Consider the following 20,234-nt stretch of genomic DNA (forward strand, 5'->3'; position numbering starts at 1 on the left):
TAACATTGATCCACTACTGACCACATCACTCAATGATGGCAAAGCCACCAGTGATTTATGCAGGTTCTTTCAAATGGGTGCTAATAATACCTATTGCCACACCATCACACATCTGGTATATGGTACCCTATTTTCATACCCTACTGGCTTTGAAAACTGTCTCCCTCAGAGACACAAGGTCAGCCATCCAGACCTTTGAAAAATAAAGAGGAAAAATAAAGCTCCAATAGCACTAATGTGTTTTTAAAACTCTGGAAAGATGTGCAACAGTTTTACGATGGAGTATTTCACAGCCTAGTAAACTACAAACGAAATCCTTAATCCGCCCTTGGATTTTCAATGGAGCAATGCTGTTTCTGACTTAAACTAAAAGGGGATGAGCACTTTTGGTCTCAGAATCTTGGAGTAAACCTCAGCAATGAAAGTAAAAGATACATGGCTGAAGTGCTTTTCCCCTTAATTTTTTTTAAATGGCATACATTTACATTACATAGCAGAAGTCACTACAGAAATAGTTCAGTGGACAGCGTGAGCGTGAAGCTGCTGGAGGTGCACAGCAAAACCTTCTACTCCCATAGCTGTCCAATTTGTCATGTGCTTCTGCAATCTATCACAAGAATAATATCAAAGTATAAATTAATCTTTGGGAATTTTGAGCACAAAGAGACTTTAAAAATTTAAAAAAGCAAATTATTAAGGGAGTTAACTGGGAAACCAGAGGTTAGAGGAAGAAGTCTCAGTGCAACCTTCACACTATAGCCCTTCCAGCTGTACTTACACAGCTAGTACTATGTGCTTTTTAAATGTCAAAAAAATAGGAGAAGAGGTGAGGTGTAAATTTTGACTGCCTATGAGCTATGGAAGACTTACAATGGAGAGCCTAAAATCTGAAATGGGAACATACTTATCAGTATTGCATTAGATTTAATTTGATGATGAAATAGCATCAGGAGTTAAGTTAAAGGGTTATTAATGCAAAATATATCTAAGGTATCTCGCAAAATAACTGTACATTGCTAAACTATAGAAGGCAAAACTGTAATTAGGTTCAGCAGCTAATGGTTTAAATAGCTTAAAAGTTTTATTTTTAGGAGTTTTCTGGTTTATTTACTATCCAAAAGATCTGAGGCTTCTGGTAAACTCCCTTATATTCTTTGCATACAGAAAACATTTGTTCAACATCACACAATTTGCACATGAAAATCCTAGCCACAAAATATTATGAAGATCTATCCAGACTTAAAATTATATAAGAATATTTACATGGCTAATTAGAATACCATATATTGGAATAGTAACATCTTCCCTCCACAAACAGAAATGAAAGCGGTGGTGTAAATTTTGATCTTTCAAGGAACGAACCAACCCTGAATTAATAGTGTATTATCAAGAAAACAAGGGTGCAAACCATACATGACTGTATATTGCAAAGTGTTTTCCCCCTTCCTCTAAAGTAACCAGCTTTGGTCAGAGTGCAGACAAAGAAATTCAGCTAGACAGAACAGGATCTCCTGTAATGCAAAGATGCATTTGCTGGGGCAAACACATCATCTGCAGGATTTCAGAGCATGGCTAAAAGACACAAACCACACACTCTTGGTTAAGTGCACAGCTCATAAGACTCAGTAGGAATGAAAAACAAACACTAGGCGTGGGCTAAAACCAAAGCCCACGATCCTATTACTCCTTGCAGGAATAATAATAAAAAAAGTTTTCTTTCTATGCTTCCATTTCTTCTAGTTTCTTATCTCCTGTTCCCTCATCCTGCTCTATCACAACTATCTCCAGTGACAAAGGCATAAGGATGCCAGTCTCCAACACAGAAATCATTGCTGGGTCGTAGTCTGGACAGAGAGGAAGACCATGCAGGTGGTCAGACCAACACTTCTGCAATACTCTGAAAACAAGATACACCAGGCTGCCATCAGGATGCCAGAAGGGCTTGCTTTAAGAATTAGCTGAACTCCAGACATTCTATCAGCCTAATTTAGAATCAATCTTGCTTTTTAGTGATGATAATAAACTTGTACAAACATGAGATTCATTTGTATATTTTAGCATTTTATTTCAGTCCCAGAATGCAAAACCTGACATTGGAATCAGTTTGATTTTTTTTGGTGATTGAAGATATTAAGCACTACAAGAGCATTGAAATTTCGATCTGATTAGGATAAAAATTCCTCAGGATCAAAACACTTCTTTTTTTCCCCCTACAGTTTTACTAATTGTGTGCTACTTGACATTGCAGAGTTATTCCACAGCATGATAGCAAAATATGTGAAGTGTATTTTACTGTTAGAAATTATCAACTCATTCTATTTGTTTTTCATGTGTTTGAGGTTATTAAGAGAATAAAAAATTATAACTGATGTGTGTAAGTTAAAAGGGTTAGTTCAACTACAGCTGGTAGGCTAAACCACTAAGCAATATTTTGTACAGTGATAGAATTTTTCTACTGAACATACATAAAAGAAATCATGAATATATAACTGATTTAAAAGCAGACTGAGGGGGTAATATCCCTTGAAAAATAGGGGAGCCATGAAAAAGGTGAATGTGGAATAGTTTATTTTCAGAAAGACTGGATTATTCTAGCCACTGGAAACCAGATAAAGTAGATCAGAGGGAGTGCTACCAAACATACTCATCAGAGACCTTTGCTTTATGGGAAATGAACTGCCCTGGCTCACTGTTCCTGAGGAATTGTATTTCTTATAGCTGTAAATCAAATCTTGAAGAAACAGGATGATATTTTCTAAGCAATAGCTGAGCTGAGGACGACAAGTATCTTTTTTGTCAGTGTCAGGTTTTTGAATTTAGACCTCAATTAGGATTCCAAAATGAAAAAGCACTTATTATATACCAGTATAGACTTGCAACAGTGTCCTTACAAGCAATAAATTAATTTTCATATGGTGGCACATTGTCCTATAATTGTCCAAAAGGATATTCATGGCTGCCTTCAGAGTTCTTGACTTTTATCCTTCCTTGTTGCTTTCTTAATGAACTTCATTGAACAGTAACATCAAGTTCTTGATGTTCATGATGATGGTTATATTTTTTCAATTAAATGGAAGATATATACACCTTCAGCATATGACATCCATTCATTCTTAGCAAGAAATGTACTTCTTAAATCAAAATGGGATGTTATGGACTTCTGTATGATAACAGTGCCAACCAAAGGGAGGCACATATGCACAGCACCATACTCCAGAGAGCAGAGAGTGTCAATTGCCCTTGCTGAGGTCTACAGATAGTGCTAAGACCTGATACAATGGTCATTTTATTAATCTGCCCGATTTCTGATATTGATTTGACATAAAATCTATCCTACTAGCTTTAAGATCAGGGATATTTTCTTGTCTTCAGAACTATGGCAGTTCAAATCATCCAGGGACTCATGGTTTGGTCAAAGTTCATGAACTGCCCTATGCTTGATATGCAGTCCAGCCCTGCAATGTTTCTATGCAGAGCTAAGTAAAAAGAGACGGTCCAATCACCCTCCCCATTCTTACAAGTGGTAAAGTAGAACTGGAGGCATGACAGGCCTTTCTAGGGTGTTAGTTCTAGATGCATTTTTTTCAGGGCTTGGATTCAAACACAAGTTGTTGCAACTTAGCCTGTTGCTATGCGTCAGCTGAGCTAACAGCTGAGCCATGATGCTGGATGGTGTAGAGGCTGTTAGACTAGAGAACATTTTAACTATAATCTCTGTGAGACAGACTGGATTTATAAGTGATATGTGTCAGGATTCTACCAGCAATATGTTCAACAAACAGCAAAGACAGATGAGAAGTTTCCCAAACTTCTGAAACCAAGAGATATAATGAAATGGGTAACTAATAAGGTAGGATTATAACATCAAACGGTTGGCTGGGAGGTAGGTGCAAAAGCACGATCAATGCAAGCTTGAATGAAACAAGGTAGAAACAACACCCCTAAGCTTTTATTTCTGTTGGAAAAGACCCTCTACTTCAAAAACTTGTAGGATCACCACCATGTATTATTGTGTTGGAATAAATGCAGGCAAATGTAGAGTATGGATGTTGTTTTATTAATCCATACAGGCATCAAGCTACAATGAACATAAACCTTTAAGTAGAAACCTTTACCCTGCTGAACCTAATGGAACTTTTGCCATTTACTTCACTGGGGTCAGAATTTTAGTCCATATAAATTTGCTTTTTTAAGGCATAATCCCTATGTCCATTGAAGCCAATGAAAGCTTTTCCATTCACTGTAACTGACCTTTCATTAGGGCAGCAGTGACCTTACAAAAGACTGTTGTCACTGCTATAGTTCTGCAGACCTTCTTCACCATTATACTTGTTATGGTCACATTCCTGAAGCTGCTTTTACCTTCTTTCATCTGAGATAGTGTTAACAAGGCCTGTTTTTCAAAGTTTCTAATGGGCTGCTATGATCTGAAGCCATCAACAGCCCTCTTGATTTTTTTTTGTGTGATTTTGTGCAACATTTTCTTCTTTGCTTGTTTTCCTCTTTGATGTCTTTGAGTAACCTGGATGAGAAGGCAGGGTGTACTGGTCTTACTTTTCCCATTTTCTTCTGGTATTTTGTCAGTGAATAAGCAGAGTAGCAGTTTTATTTGTGTTTCTTTCTACCTTTAGATCTGTCATTAGATTCTGAGATTCTTTTTGGTTTAATCTTTAAAAATTATTTTCTCACCTGTAAATATCAATCAAGATTTTTAGCTGCATTCTGTAGTCCTCCATCAAACACTACCTTTTCAGTTCACTGCTTTTCCAAGTCTTGCTTCTATTCTTCAATAGGTCTTTCTAGCTATTACTTTAGCATCCAGCTCTTCAAAGTATTTCATAATATGTTTGTTTTTTTCCAATTGTCATCTCAAGCAATTATATTCTATGTTGTACTGGCAAATCTCCTGCATTGTCTATACTGGGGAACTGCACCTCTGCTGGGTTTTACCTTCTACAGTCAGTGGCTGCAAGTTCCTGAATTTTAGTCCTAATTTTATTTTAACTAAACCAGGAGAATTTTCTTTCTAGTTTGGTTTGAATTTGATTTTCCAGTATAGACAAGTTGCTATGAAGTGTTTAGGGGTTTTGCAATTTCTTACTCTCGGTTTTTCTACAATTTTTTTTTCCCCAAATGCTAAAAAAGATGAGCTATGAACCACTTCAGCTTCTCCAGGACTTATAATGGGCAGGTATACTTCCTGAGCTACTCCCACGTCTAATTTAAACCTGAAGATGTTTCATCCAGACCATGAGTTTTAACAACATGAAAAGACAAATGTAGAGTCCTGCACTTGAGATGGAGTGATTCCTTACAATGGTACAGGCTGGGAACTGACTGGGTTGCTGCTTTGCAGAAAAGGACCTGGGGGTTCTGGTGGGCAGCACACTAAGTGTGAATCAGCAGTTCGCTCTACTGGTTATACTAAAAAGTTTATAGCTAGCAGATCACAGAAAAGTCATTACTCCCCTTCCCTGATCACTCTTTAGATTGCATATGGAATATAACGTTAGGGTCCTAGCACAGGAAATATATTGATAAACATGAGCAAACTTAACAGAAGTCTGCCATGATGCTCAGGGGCTGGAGGACTTCCCCTGTGAGGAAAGGCTGTGCGACCAGGTTTGTTCAGCCTGAAGAAGTGGCTTCAGGGGGAACCTAACAGCACATCTGTAAGGAGGTTACTGCCAAGATGGAGCCATGAGCTGTACTATCAAAAGAAGGAAATTTCAACTGGTTAGAAGGAAAAAAAAACCCAAATCACTGTGAAGATAATTAAATCCTTATTAAGGATAAGTGAAACATGCCATTCAGAGAAGTTGTGGAAAGTCTGACCTTGAAGGTTCAAGATCCACTAGACAAAGTTTGTTTTGAATCAGTGTTGGTCTTATTTTGATCATAAAGTGGGATTAGATGCTCTCGCAGGGTCCCTTCCAACCTGAATGTGTCTCTGAAAATCTTGTTCCTATAAGCCAAGCAAACAACTCTACATAAAAGATGTAACCAGCCTCATTGGTTAAAAAAAAAAATTAAAAAATCAGCATAGGAAGAATAATTATGCTACAGCCACAGAGCCAGGTTTGGAACCCCACTGTGCTGGTGCTGACAAAAGGAGAAAGTCCCTGTGTTTATAAAGCTTGCAATTCAGTCAGATAAACTGGATGTACAGTGAGAGCAGGAACACAGTAAGGTGAAGAAATTTTCTTTCAGTTATTCCTGTCTGCAGGGTCTCCTGAGTCCTAGTCCCATGCTTACACACTGGACCAGACTGCACTCACCCTGCCTGCATAGGTCCCTCAGTTTTCTGAAGATTAATGTTTCATAAAGCATATTCTATTTGAGAGAGAAGTGGTCATTCAGAAGATTAAGGTCTTTTTCAAATGAGACGTTTCCCTCTGGCAGGTACTTTCCTTTCTATGCTACCTTGGTCAGGTAGTGCAGCGGAAGCGCAACTTCTCATTTTTGACTTCCAGTTTCAAGAGCATCCAGTAAGTTTCTGAATTCGTTCCTTTCTGTGCAACTGACATACTCTCCTGGATATTAGATGATCAAATGTAAATGTTGCAAAATTACTTTGTTTATCATTTTGGTTAGTTGATTATTTTTTTTTCCCCATAGAAATGTATCTAACCTGAACCTTCTCATACCAAACGCACCTTATCTTCCAGAAACTTGAGGGGCTATTTGAAAGCTTTACAGTTTGATGCTGTTGCTGGCTGCCGTATATTATCATAGAAGTGGTCTCTCTTCTGCTTTCTAGTTGCAGTTATCCCCTCTTCCCTTGCAGATCAAGCAAAGTACTTTCAGGCCGAAGATTTATACTGCCTTCTATTGTAGTTATATGGTTTTATAAAAGCTAATTCAGTGTGATTGCATTTCAGTTGCTACCCTTTTATTTGGAAATGCTAGCAGGAAATGGTGCAGGGGGAGCAAAGTTATTAAAATATGGGACTGTGAATTTAAGAAGCAGTTTGCAGATAGTCTTTTACATGAAGAAAAAAACATAAGTCAATCATAAACGCAGTCAGTCACCGAAACTTCCAAAGAATTATCTGGCTTCACTGCAGGCACAGATAAATTAGAGATTATAGGCCTAAGTCTCTTTTCGCACCAGGGTAAATCAGGAGCACCATCACTGAAGTCAACAGATCTCAACAAGAAAAGAATTAGGCCCTATGGCTTTTAATAAGAGGAATACAAAGAACTTAATTACAAGGAATCAAGCTGAACCTCCCTTCCCCCATACACAGACATATGCACATGCTCTCTGGTGAGGTTTGTCTGTCGTAACATTTTTTCTACTTCTGTTATCCTTATCCAGATCAGATACTACCTGTGTGCAAATAACAGGGACTTAGATGCTACAGGGACAGGGGCCATTTCGATGTTAATACATGAGGTGGTTAAAACACTGGTAGAGCTGTAGCTCGGTTCTGTATTGAAAAACCTGGAGAAACCTCAAATATGCTGCAGTTTTTGACCTCCACGTTATGACTCAGAAATAAAAAATAAAGACAGGAGTTCATTTTCTCTACTAGGGAGGGAGTTTCTCATCTAAGCAATACCTCTTTGAAGGAGTAAAATAATGCACAGCATGTGTAAATGAACAGCTGCTGGAAACTCTGGTAATATAAATATAATTTTTTATTTCCACATATGTGAACAGCCTTGTGTGTCTATAAAAACATTTGAAAATAAATCACACAAAAAATTATACTTCAGCAACCCTCTATGAAACCTTACAACAGAAAAAGCAGGTGCAAGAAGACCCCAGTCAAGGAATATAAATAATAATTCAAGAACAATCAAGTGTACAGGATTATTTTGACCAAAATGGAAGTACTTACAGTCTAAGTGACTATGTCTGATGCCTTCCACATCTTCAGCATGAATGAAGTGGTAACATCTCTTTCCTACAATATCTACAGGGGTCAGATCCATGTAATCACTAATCCTAAAAAGGAAAGAAAAAATACAGCCTATAGCACAAGAAAGAAAAGAATACAGGAACTGTCAAATGGCTCAGTGAAATGTGCTAAAAAGTTTTTTCACTGCTATAGTAATTTGAACAGAATATCTGTACAAACAGACATAGCCTTAAATAAAAAAAAAAGAAAGAAAACATCTTTTAAAGAAACCTTGAAATCATTTTATCCATTTAAATAAGTGGGAAGTTAAATTCTAGTGTGTATTCTCCCTGTAGCGTAACACCAAGACAATATAATTCCATGAAATTCTGAAGCATTAGCAACAATCCAAAATCCTCATTAAAAGACCAAGATGATTCAAGGTTACATAATAAAGTAAAAACATGTTATGTTTATACCTAATGATTAGAGACACATTTCATTTCAACAGATTGGTCTTCTATTGGGTATATTCATGAAAAAGCTCTTCAACCATTTCTTGGCACCAAGTCCAAACTGATATTTCAAGGGATATAATTTAAATGCTGAGACATACAGATGCCTCAGGGTGTTATCTTTTTTAGTCTAATTCATTTGGGAGCTCAGCTTTCACTCCGGGCCCTTTCAACTGGGACTTTGTTGTTTATTGCACATAGAAACTTTAAAATCTATTCTGCAGACCTTTGTGTGCCTGTGCCTCTGTGTGTGTGTCTGCGTGCTCGTGTCTCGGTGTGTGTGTAAACTTCTGTCACGGAGTGTCAAGATGTCAGTGTCCTTAAATGCAGTACAGAAAATAACAAAACAATTGGAAAATACCTTGTTCGCACAAGCATTTGGAAGTATGTCTGTTTGCTGGAAATAGAGTCATTTTTTAGGGTTTGAAATATGCTGCAATGATTGGGGTTAAGCTCACTTTGCAATTGTAAGATGTAATTGCCATTCATTTAAGGAAATTGCAAGAAACACCAAGTATCTTGACATAACCAGACATATGAAGGACATAGGATTTTTTTAATGAAAAAAGAGGAAGAAACAGAAAGGATATGTAAGTGATGATCACTGGCAAGCAATGACACCAAAGCCAGAAGCAAAATAAATCCAAACCACGTCAAGTATGACCCTCATGCCTATATCAAAGGTACCAAAGATGGAAAAAAAATAATTTGCATGGAGGAAAGAAAGAAATACTATAGTTTATCTCAGAGCAATAGTTAGGATGCAGATTTTGTGGCTTCTGAGCCCTTTGAGAAAATAAAGCAACATGTTGATGTGTAGGAACGTGGCTGTGCTGCATACACAGACCCGATCCTGTAAAACATAAGCACAAGTTTATGTTTGCATAGATGAGTGGTTCCACCTACTTACAGGACTGTTAACATGACCAAAATGTGAAGGTAGGTGTAGGGTGTAGGGCTTTACTGAATTAGGACCAAATTGTACACGCATTGTGTAGAGGCTTGAAGCTCTCTACACAAGACTTTTTCTGCACATCCGAAGGAGCTGCTGGCAACTGCTGTCATGGCCAACAGCCCAAACCTCTTCCATTTGGAAAACACCACATTCACTGGGTTATTTCCCTTTGAGAATATATTAAGAGATACGACTACAGCAGTCCACATTAAATTGGGATATAAGCTTTCTCCAGATGATCTCCTGTCACTAACCATTGATGATGAAAATACACAGACTGATGCTGTACTCTAGAAGTAGACTCTATCTTGCTTTTAGTTATTTATTACTGTCTAAGAGGATTTGTCCTCTGCAGCTGCTTTTCTCACTCCACTGAGTAATAAAGAAATCCTAGTTTTAGACTAGATGGTGAGGTTTAGATGACATGAATCCCATATTTGGAAAACAGACATGAATACCACATTTTAGGCAACAAATTTTTATATCTCCATTTAAAACTCAGAGCAAAAATTTAATCGTTAGAAACAGTTAGAAGCAGATAAGGGATCTTGTCTCCTAGGAAAGCTCATTGTTGACTAGCTTGTGCACTGAGTCCAGGATTCTGATGTAGATATCTTCATTCAGAGGAAAGTAACATGATGCACCCAAAGACCTGAGTAATGTCACTCCTGCTCCCTGCTGTTGCAAGCAGGCATCCACTTGGAAAACTAGGAGTACTATTGATCTCACCCCTGCTGATCCAGTGGTCCACTGTGAGCATTCATTTCAGTTAAGTAGCATGGCTTCTGCTCCACACTCCCCGCAGCTGCCAGTAACTCCCCATTGCTCCATAAATACTGTTTAGAGCTTCCCCAGCATGGAACCATTTTTCTCTGTTTTCATCAATGTTGTGCTTGCTTTACTGTGGCACCACAAAGAATTTCCTGGCTGCCCGCAACTGCCAGGAGTCAAGCCCATATATTCAGGATGGGATACTTATCTCCTTCTCTATAGCCCCAGAAGAGAGATTCCAACTTCCCTGACTTGGAGAGTGGCCTTGGCAAATGCCCAGATAATTCATCTGACAGCTTCAATCAGCTGTTCAGTTAATTCCTTTCCTTCTGTCCTTTCCATTCCTCCAGTGTTTACAGTCATACTGTTTCCTACCCGCTATGAAACCCAAGTCCTGTCAATCTTACTCCATGTTCCATCAGTGGAAATCCCGCTGCCTCAGTGAGCTAACATTCACCTCCCAGCCCCAGTACAAGTGCTTCTCAACTCTCTGAAATCCCTTTTAGAAACTATTTTTATCACTGACACAGGGGCTTAAAATGGAACTGTTGCAACATAAATTCAACTACCATCGTATGCAGCCTACCTTAGCATATGAGATAAAGTGCATCACAAACAAGAAAAAGTTGCTTTATGATCTTGTCTTTACCTTAATGAATAAAAAACATTAGTAAGCTCAAAACTTTCTTGCACAAGTCAGCTGGCTTACTGTAGTTTACGTGCTATTGGCTCTTTCTAAGTGATTATCAATCAGCACTCCACATCTGATGCATTTTACGTTTTTCAGTGATGCCTTTCTCAGGCATTTGAAAGTTTTATTGCAACATGAATGCAAAGGGAAGGTTTGAGAAAAATATTTAATTAAATAAAAACATATACAATTTAGGGCACATAAAAAATGCCCAACTGACAGCAGAGAAAGTATAAATCTTTCTAACATGGCCCACAAATTCATATCACACTTGACCTGATGGAACAGTTAATTTTTCACATCCATTTGATTCCTGATTTCTTTATTGAGGTTGCCAACAAAGGTAACAGTAAGTGCAGGTGATTTTGTTAAAAGGAAATCTGTTCATTAGGAACTGGACAGATACCAGCAACTCATTTCACAGAGGCCATTGAAGAGCTCTGCTGTGGTAGCAGCTTTCCGTAACTACCAAGGTAGGTCACACTCAAATCAAAGACTAAAGCAAAAGGTTTCTTCTAGATCCTACTGCTAATCCCCAGAGCTCTTTCACCACATGCCAGATCACACAGAATCTGGGTGCCCGTTGGGTAGAATCACAGGCAAAAGCTTGGCCCAAATTTAATACTGTTACCAGCTTTCCCTGTAACCCTGTGCAAGCTGCTTTCTATGGAGTAGTTTTTCCAAGCTTAAAAATGAGAATAATATATTCTTTTTTAGATAATTCTTTGTCAGTTTAGATGAAGTATTCTCTTTAATAGCCAAGTAACATTATTTTTAATACTATTGTGGCAGTTCAGCAACATGACAGCACAGATAACCTCATAACTGAAATCCAAGATTATTTTAAATTGTTTAAGGCCCTGATTCAGCAAAGCATTTGAGTTTATTCCTTCTTATAGTAGTTTGTATTGATGTACCATAGGTATTCTATTACGATTGCTCACATCAGAGAGCTTCCATTCTTAACTTATAATACACCATGGCTGGTGTCACATGAAAAGCTTGTGCTAGTCATCTTGTTTGTTCCATTTTTTGATGATATGTCCCCCTGATAAAATTTCTTTTGGCTGCATTACCTTCTTCTTCCTTTTCAAGCTTTCCCCCATACCTCATACTTCCATTTGTGCTGTCCCTATGCTCTGGCTGCCCTGTTCCTGGCCAGGGTGATAGGATGGGCTGTGGCTGTCAGGTCATGGGGTCCTCCATATTTACCAGTGCCCAGCCCCCAGGGAATAGACAGATTAATTTAAATCCTATCTTCCACCTTCCTAGATCACTTGTCATTATCACATCTAACATAGCTCCCCCCTCCAACTCCGCATCACCTGTTCCCATTTCACTGCTGTCTTTCCCAGTATGCCCTTAACCAATTTTATTCTACAGTTTTCCCACCTCTTATTGCAACAGATCCCACCTCTCTAGCCTACTATCTAGGCCATCTGTGCTTCTGTTCCATTAAACACTGAGCACGATGTGCTGTAATCTGCAAATTAGTTAAAAAATGGAAAACTTTAAAACTTCAGACAGAAAGACTTGTGGAGGGAAGGAGGAGGGAGCATAAGGACAGCCACACAGGTCAGACCAGCGTCTGTCTAGTCCCAAATCTTGCCTCTCAGAGGGATGGCGAGAGATTGTAAAACACAGGGAAAGCTTAGAGGAATCCTTCCTAGTCTATCCTCCCCTATTCAAGCAAGATGCCCTGTGAATTATAGCTTTAATTCACTTTTATCCTCTAAGAATGTAATGAAAATGAAGGTGATGACGATGAGAGTGAATTCAATGCTCTCATACAACAACAGGATGACATTACAGGAATCGCAAATTTCAAAACTTTTTTGCCAAGCTCATGGAACAAAGAATACACACAGCTAAAACAAAGAAAAAAGGAGCTAAAAGCTGTACCTATTTTCACAGTAAATGATATTGAGGTCCATATTCACACGAGTGACAAACATGTGGCAGTCAATCCTGACTTCATTAATTGTAGGAGGTGGCAAAGCATGAGCAACGACAACAAGTCCCATGATTTGGCTGGGTACTGTCCGTCCGTGGGACAGTGACACTCTCAGACGTAAGCGGCCTGTTATATGAATCACCTGGAAAATAAAAACAATAAAAGAAACCCCAGTGAATTCTGGATGCAACTGACATATCAGTTTCTTTTAAAAGGATAGCATTCCTATTCCCTACAGACCACTTAACACAGCCAAAAATTGCACTAAGTAACTGCCAGTATTAGTCTTAAGCTTATTAATATTGGCTGTCAACATATCCTATATGTCCTCATAGCAAAAAAGAAGACAAGAACATAACAGGGAAATGCTTCACATTCATCAAATAAAAACCTCAGAACTCCTACAGTATTGATTTTTGTTGATGTTGTTACAGAAAGAAGAAAAAACAACAAAAGAGGAGGGAGAGGAAGATAAAACTGAAATAACAAAAGTAGAAATTAATGAAACATTAATTTTATAGCATTTGGAGATTGTATACGAGTTTGAAAACTTTTCCAGAATGGATTTAATCAAATTGCTAGTCACCTACACCATGGAGACACTGCTCACAGCCTTGAATTACATCTTTGTGGTTGTCAATTTGAGAAGCAGCAGCCTAGAAGTGATCAATGAACTCAGCTGCAGGACAGTCTTCTTGCATCCGTAGCAAGCTTTTTAAGAGCTGGTAGACGCTCAATGCCTTAGCCTAGCACACTATGTATGTATGGAGAGCTCTAGGGGTGGGTGGTTTCTTTCCATATTCACAAGATAATGCTAGAAGATGCCTTGGAGCTCCAATTGCACCCCTAGAGAGTGAAATTGTAAGAATGCTGCCTGCAATGGAGTAAGTTGAAACTCTGGTAAAAGACTAACCTGCCACTTTTAGTTTTACTCCTTCAGGAGTTCTGTGGATATATAAAGTTGTTTTTTTTTCAACAAAATAACTTAAATATATCACCGATGCCAGATAGCAAACTGAAAATGGAAACTGCAGTTCCTGTGTTCATGGATAAAAGAGCCATGAGAACTGGCAGAGTCTCCCAGATTTTCACCCTTAGAGTGTGTTACCGACATCAACATGAAGAGTTACAACACCAACATGAAGAGTTACAACATCAACATGAAGAGTAACAACATCAACAGGAAGAGGAGACTTCCAGCAAAAGGGACCCCCTTTTACTGTGATCCCACACTCACTACCCAGAGGTCAACAGAGATGTTGGTTGGTACCAAGTGCATGGGAGGAGGTGAAAGAGATGGGATGCAGTTGCAAGTCCACTGCTACTCATCTCACAAAGGCAGCAGCCAAACTCTTTGCTTCTGATCTGAGATTGATTGTTAATAGAAAGTGAGAGAGAAGAAAATCTTTCATTAATAAGACTGCAAACCACAAAGTGCATCCAAATTAAAATTTAATTCATGCTAGTAGATCTGTGATCTAAGCCTTGAAGTTTGTTTTCCTTCTCTAACCTAATCATTAAAATATCTCTTTTCTCCACTATTTTACATTTTGACTCCAGCCAGCATGGTGAACCTGAATGAGGGAAGTGATAGCTGCTCTGCTTGTCCAGTTCAGTTGCAAGTTTCTGACCACCCACATTTGAAGTAATTATTGCCTAAACTCACATTAATGCACCTTCCAAAGGCAAACTATTCTATGAATATTTGAAAAAGTTCCTAAAGGCAAGGATGCAAAAACACCATTTCAAACATACTTTATTTTTTTTCCCCAAGACCTCATTAACTAATGAGGAAATAGCTAAAAGAAATAGGATTAACTTCACAGGAGGGGCAGTAATAGTGTATTTTGCTCCTTCTAGCTAGGCTTGGGTATAGATCTGCTTTTTATCATTATCTGTCTCTTTTTATCATGCAGTTTCAGCTTACCACAGAAATTCAAATCTGTAAATGCTTGAAAAAATGCTGATGGATAACTAGTAATAATGTGAAAAATAATCTTATACTGAACATACTATGCAAAAGTCTTGTTCTGTTGTTTTTTCAGAAGAGTCCTTATGCTAATGTTTGAAGTTGGCACTATCACTTGAGGGAATTTTTAAGATATATCATACTTAAAATCCATTTATCTCTTCCTTGTGTTTTTTGAAACCTCCATGTCATTTGCAGCTAAATATCAACATGATTTGTTTTTGAACATCTCTCTATTCAGTCAGTACCTCACTTTTTTCTGATTCCTCATCTGAAATACACCTCAGATGTAGTATTACCCCAAGAGACAGTTCCAAACCTGCTAGACCCACCATATATTAACACTGTTGAATTTCAAGGGAATTTGCTTCCAGATTCAAATTATGTAGCTCGTTCCTACCTCTACCATGGATCAAAACATGTTCTAAATCCCCGTGTGAATTCATATTTTAGGGGTCAGCACTCAATTGCATTCTGATTCTGTACACTGGGAAACGTACAGCAAACTGCCCATCAGTTCCAGAGCCTGTGTGCCTCTAAAGAAACTGTATTTCCATGCCTGAAAACCCTTTCTATGACAACATTAGTCAAATGCACCAAGTGGGAAATGTAATTGGTAGTAAAAAACAATTCTAGCTGTCATGACCTTGTCTACATTGTGAGTATTGCCACTTTTAACACTGGTTCATTTGAACTGGGATTAGGGGTGATAGGAATTCTAGGGTCAATTATCTCCGGTAGCAAAAATTAATCTCTTTATAATTCAATCCCACAGCACTAGTCTATCATATCCTAAAGCAGTATTATGACTTTAACAAAGCTAAATTGTGAGAATAAACTGTTTTATGAAGGACAATACTTGGATCCAGATGTAAATATTTAACAAAAATTTGCGAGGAACATTCTGAAAATCCAAAGTAAATACAGCTCTTCTGCACAGTTTTCTTTATAAATGCTTCTTCTGAAAAGTATGCAACAGTCCAAATCCATCCTTAAACTATAATTATCTTCTTTCTAGTAATGCTATATGGATAAGATGGCACAATTAGATGTCACAGCAACAGAAGTGATAATGTGTTTTGTCCATTACAAAAAGCTGGGTGAATGCTACCACAGGGTTCAGTCTAAACTTTGTATGTCAAGAGCTGTACAGATTTCCCCCACATTTCTCCATCTACCTCCTAAATTAAATTAGTAGCAGGACTCCTTTTTTACTCTAAGGGGAGTTTGGCTGGGTTAACAGTTCAGAGACTTTTTTGCTTCCTGTTTATTGGCAGGTGGTATAACTCAGAAGCTGATTTAATCCCATAGAAAAGAGGGAAATCTTGTAGTAAAAATAAATCTTGTGACCTGAACTAGACCAGGTTGTTCTGACCCATGTCATTGCTTGTAGTGTAACTTACTTGAGTAATAGTAATACTTGGATAGACAGGTGGAAGAACCAAAGAGTATTCTGTAACTTATAATAAAACTTTTAACACTGTGAAATGAAAATAACACATATGCTGTTGTAAAGATGTCATGCTGAAGCAAAACAAATGCTATAAAAATATTCTGTACTGTTTAATTGCTTTGTTAAAAAAATTCTAAATCCACTTTGCCTGACAGTCCAATATTGGAAAAAAGATCATTATTTGGCTTTTATTTTTAGCTGATTAGAAAAGGGATTTGCAAAATATTGTAAGTACATGTAAACACAGTTTATGAGTGTGGGAGTGTTAACAAGCCACATTGCTTGGACAAATATATATTTCTTTTCCCTGCCATATGCTCTCTTTAGTCATCTGTTAGTGATAAGCACTTAGATGTGCTCTACTAATGTCTACTCATTATAAACAAGCACATCACAAAGACCTTGATAAAACCTTCCCTCTGTCAATACTTAAGGAAAGGAAAGCCCCGCGATTGAAAAACACATCTGGAGCCTGCTCATCATCCTTTAAAGCTAAATCTCACCTCTGGAGATGGAAATACTTTCTTTGTCAAAAGACATCTTTAAATATTACATCCATTTTTTCACAGACATGTGATGTCAGCGTAAGGACATGCATTACCAGAGGCTATAAAAACCTGCAAGCATGAAAAATCTGTGAATTTCACCTTTCAGATGTCTGTGTTCTTCAAAACTTAAACTTCCATTAGAAAGAAATTTCTACACTACTTTTGTTCTCTGTGTAAATCACGTTGCCAATTTACTATGGGACTGAAACCATGGCACTAGCAGAAGTGCACCCTCCACCTCATTTCTCTTAATGAGATATCACATTTGACACCTTAATATTATTGCTTAGACACAGATTTTGAGAAGACAGTCATGTACAAAAACATTCTGATTTGGTTTGTGTGCCTAGATATTTATTTAGCTGTCTTAAAAACAACTCATACATCTATCCAGCTTTACAGAAGCAGCTCTGATTCCCATGGATATATGTATTTGTTTTGGTCTCTCAAAGATGTTATGTTATATTTCCAAAATCAACACCTAAATCTTTAAAACATAAGTAATTTGAACTGCTAAAATTAGTTGAAGAAATATCATACAATCTATAATCCTGTTTTTACATTTCTCTTGCTAAGAGTTGTGTGCTCCTCCACTGACAGATACATGGACATGCAGCTCAAAACTTGCCTGCGACAGTAGCAAGACAAATGTTTTAACACACCACTAGGTAAAGAGTTCCTATATGGTTTCAGGAGATTTCTAAACTAAGACTGAACATTTGGAAACAGGCTTTCCTCTGGACTTCTCAAAGAAAAAGGAGTCCACTGTAATATCTGGAGTTCACACTGTGATATTTTAAAGGTTCTCCCTTTCTGACATCAAAATATATCCATGTCCATCAAACTAAACTTCAGTATAGGTTTCTTTATCTACAATGGTTCTCTTCTTTCCTCTCTGTACCCCACTGTAGTCACTACAACATTTGGATATGCTTGTTTTCTCATGGTCAGAAGCCATTTATTTCCACAGCCTCATCCTCACTGAGACCAAAGCCTGCTGTCCTGGTCTTCAGGAAAAGCTTTAGGAAAAGACATCACTTGCCTGTATTGTTCAGCAGCAGTTGGGATCAGCGAGGTCCAGTAAGGCCTTGTGTTTGTGGTTCCAGTGATGTTTTCATATCACATTCTCAGACTTACTGCTTTTCTATAAACACTGGGGTAATCCTAACAGAGGGGCCCACGGAGCCTGACATTTTGGTGTTGAAAAGGAGTGAGCAGGTACAGCTGCAATGTGGCGGATCACCCCACATATGCAGCAAGTTTGATGTGTCCCACGTGCATCCAGCTCACTGCACACACCATCATGTGTTTAGTTATCTTAACAGAGAGAACACACATCAGGCTTGCAGCACAAGCCATGTAAAGTAGTTTGCACATGCCCAGAGGTCACTGTTGGGGATTCTTGTGTGCCTGGAAACTCGATCCATCACCTTTCTGACAAAGAAGTTGTGAAAGCTAAAGTTTGTAGATGTATGCTCCTGTTGCATTGACTTTGTTTACTATTTCTTTTAATCTATAATCTTTAATCTATAAAATGACAATCATGTAATCTTTTCCCCTGTTAACATCACCCATCTCCAACATCGTATCACCTGCCTTTTCTCTCAGACAGCATAACAGAATTACACATTTACTTACAGCAATTGTTCGCAACTTTTCTTTGAAGTTTGCTGCTTCAGTATTAGCCTTGAAAAAGTGCTTGCATGCCAAAAAGACCCCAGTTTATTCGTTTTTTTTCTGTCCATAGCAGTCCATCTAATAAAAGATATCGCTTCTACACTCAATTGTCCTATTACAATAATGCCACACCAGAACAAAGGAAACTAATAGTTCGGGCAGATGTCAGTGAGTCATTCTGAACCATGGTGGATCATAAAAAGAGACTGGGCAGTAAGCTATGACTCCTAAGAAACAGCTTTGTAAGTGAAACGCAGTCAGTCTTCATTTGGCTATGCACTGAATGCTGCCTGAACCACTGTTGAGAGTTGTGGTCTTGAGCACCTATTCAAAGAATACGAGTCTGGTTTCAAGGAGGACAAACATTATTCCTAACACATACATAGTTTCAAGGTCAACAGCCTCTTTTACATCTACAAGTACATTTCAAATCCCCTCAAACACACCTGCAAAAGACAGACTGAAAATGGAAATGGTATTTACATTTAAACAGCATATTTGGTCTCAGGACATTTTTTATTGTTAAAAAGTCAATACTAGGTTTTGGAGACACCCTAAGCTTTTCCCATCTTTCCTCTGACATCACTCTCTCCAAATAATGATTCAAAAGCTATTTTGCTGCTTTTGAAAGTCTGCCTCAGTCTGAGGCAGAATTTAGGCTAATCCTAAGGGTTTTAAAAGAAGTATCCTTATAGCCCTCAAACTCATTGGTTGCTTAAAGACAAGAGTCATGCAAGAAACATCCTGGCTTGTCAGGCTCAGTTCACATCTCTTGCTCAATCCCAAGAGTACTGAAGGAGCTGGTGGAGGAGTTTGCAAAGCCACTCTCCATCATTTCTCAACAGTCCTGGTTAACAGGGGAGATCCCAGATGCCTGGAGGCTTGCCAATGTGATTCCCATCTACAAGAAGAGTCAAAAGGAAGATCCAGGGAACTACAGGCCTGTCAGCCTGACCTTGGTACCAGGGAAAATCATGGAGCAGTTCATCTTGAGTGTGCTCACTAGGCATGTGTAGGATAACCAGGGAACCAGGCCCACCTAGCTTTGGTTCATGAAAGGCAGGTCCCGCTTGACCAACTTGATTTCTTTCTATGACCAGCTGACCTGCTTAGTGGATGACATAAAGCCTGTCAATATTATATATCAGACTTCAGCAAAGCCTCAATACTGTCTCCCACAGCATTCTTCTGGAGAAGCTGGTGGCTCCTGGCTTGGACTGGTGCACTCTTAACTGGGTAAAAACTGGCTGGAAGACCGATCCTAAAGAGTTGTGGTGAACAGAATTAAATCCAGTTGGTGACTGTTCACAAGTGGTGTTCCACAGGGCTCAGTCATGAGGCCAGTCTTGTTTAATATCTTTATCAATGATCTGGATGAAGGAATTGAGTTTGCAGATGACACCAACTTGGGTAGAAGTGTCCATCTGCTCGAAGGTAGGAAGGGTCTGCAGAGGGATCTGAATAGGCTGGATCAATGTGTTGAGGCCAGTTGTGTGAGGTTTAACAAAGTGTAGTGCCAGGTCCTGTATTTTGGTCATAATAAATGACCATGAAATGCTAAAGGCTTGGGGAAGAATGTCTGGAAAGCTGCCTGGCAGAAAAGGATCTGGGGGTGCTGGCTGACAAGCTGGCTGACCATGAGGCACAAGTGTGCCTAGGTGGCCAAGAAGGCCAACAGCATCCTGACTGCTATCAGGAATAGCGTGTCCAGCAGGACTAGGGAAGTGATTGTGTCCCTGTACTTTGTACTGGTGAGGCTGCACCTCGAGTGCTGTGTTTGGTTTTGGGTCCCTGACTACAAGTTGGACACTGAGGTGCTGGAGCATGTCCAGCAAAGGGCTATGAAGCAGGTAA

The 20,234-nt window shown here is 38.6% G+C and overlaps 1 protein-coding gene across 6 annotated transcripts in view; it reads right to left on the minus strand.

Annotated features, from left to right (window-relative positions):
• NPAS3 (neuronal PAS domain protein 3) overlaps positions 1–20,234 on the minus strand; it is a gene marked incomplete at both ends in the record, with an annotated part of 611,353 nt that overhangs the window by 15,372 nt on the left and 575,747 nt on the right. For all 6 annotated transcript variants that reach the window (XM_084262735.1, XM_084262736.1, XM_084262734.1 and 3 more), the window contains 2 exons: positions 7,848–7,954; positions 12,682–12,875. In XM_084262735.1, coding sequence (XP_084118861.1) covers positions 7,848–7,954; positions 12,682–12,875 — 301 coding nt within the window. The remainder of the gene's footprint in view (positions 1–7,847; positions 7,955–12,681; positions 12,876–20,234) is intronic.

The sequence above is a fragment of the Gallinula chloropus genome (assembly GCF_964237585.1).
Source record: "Gallinula chloropus genome assembly, chromosome: 4".
NCBI lineage: Eukaryota > Metazoa > Chordata > Aves > Gruiformes > Rallidae > Gallinula > Gallinula chloropus.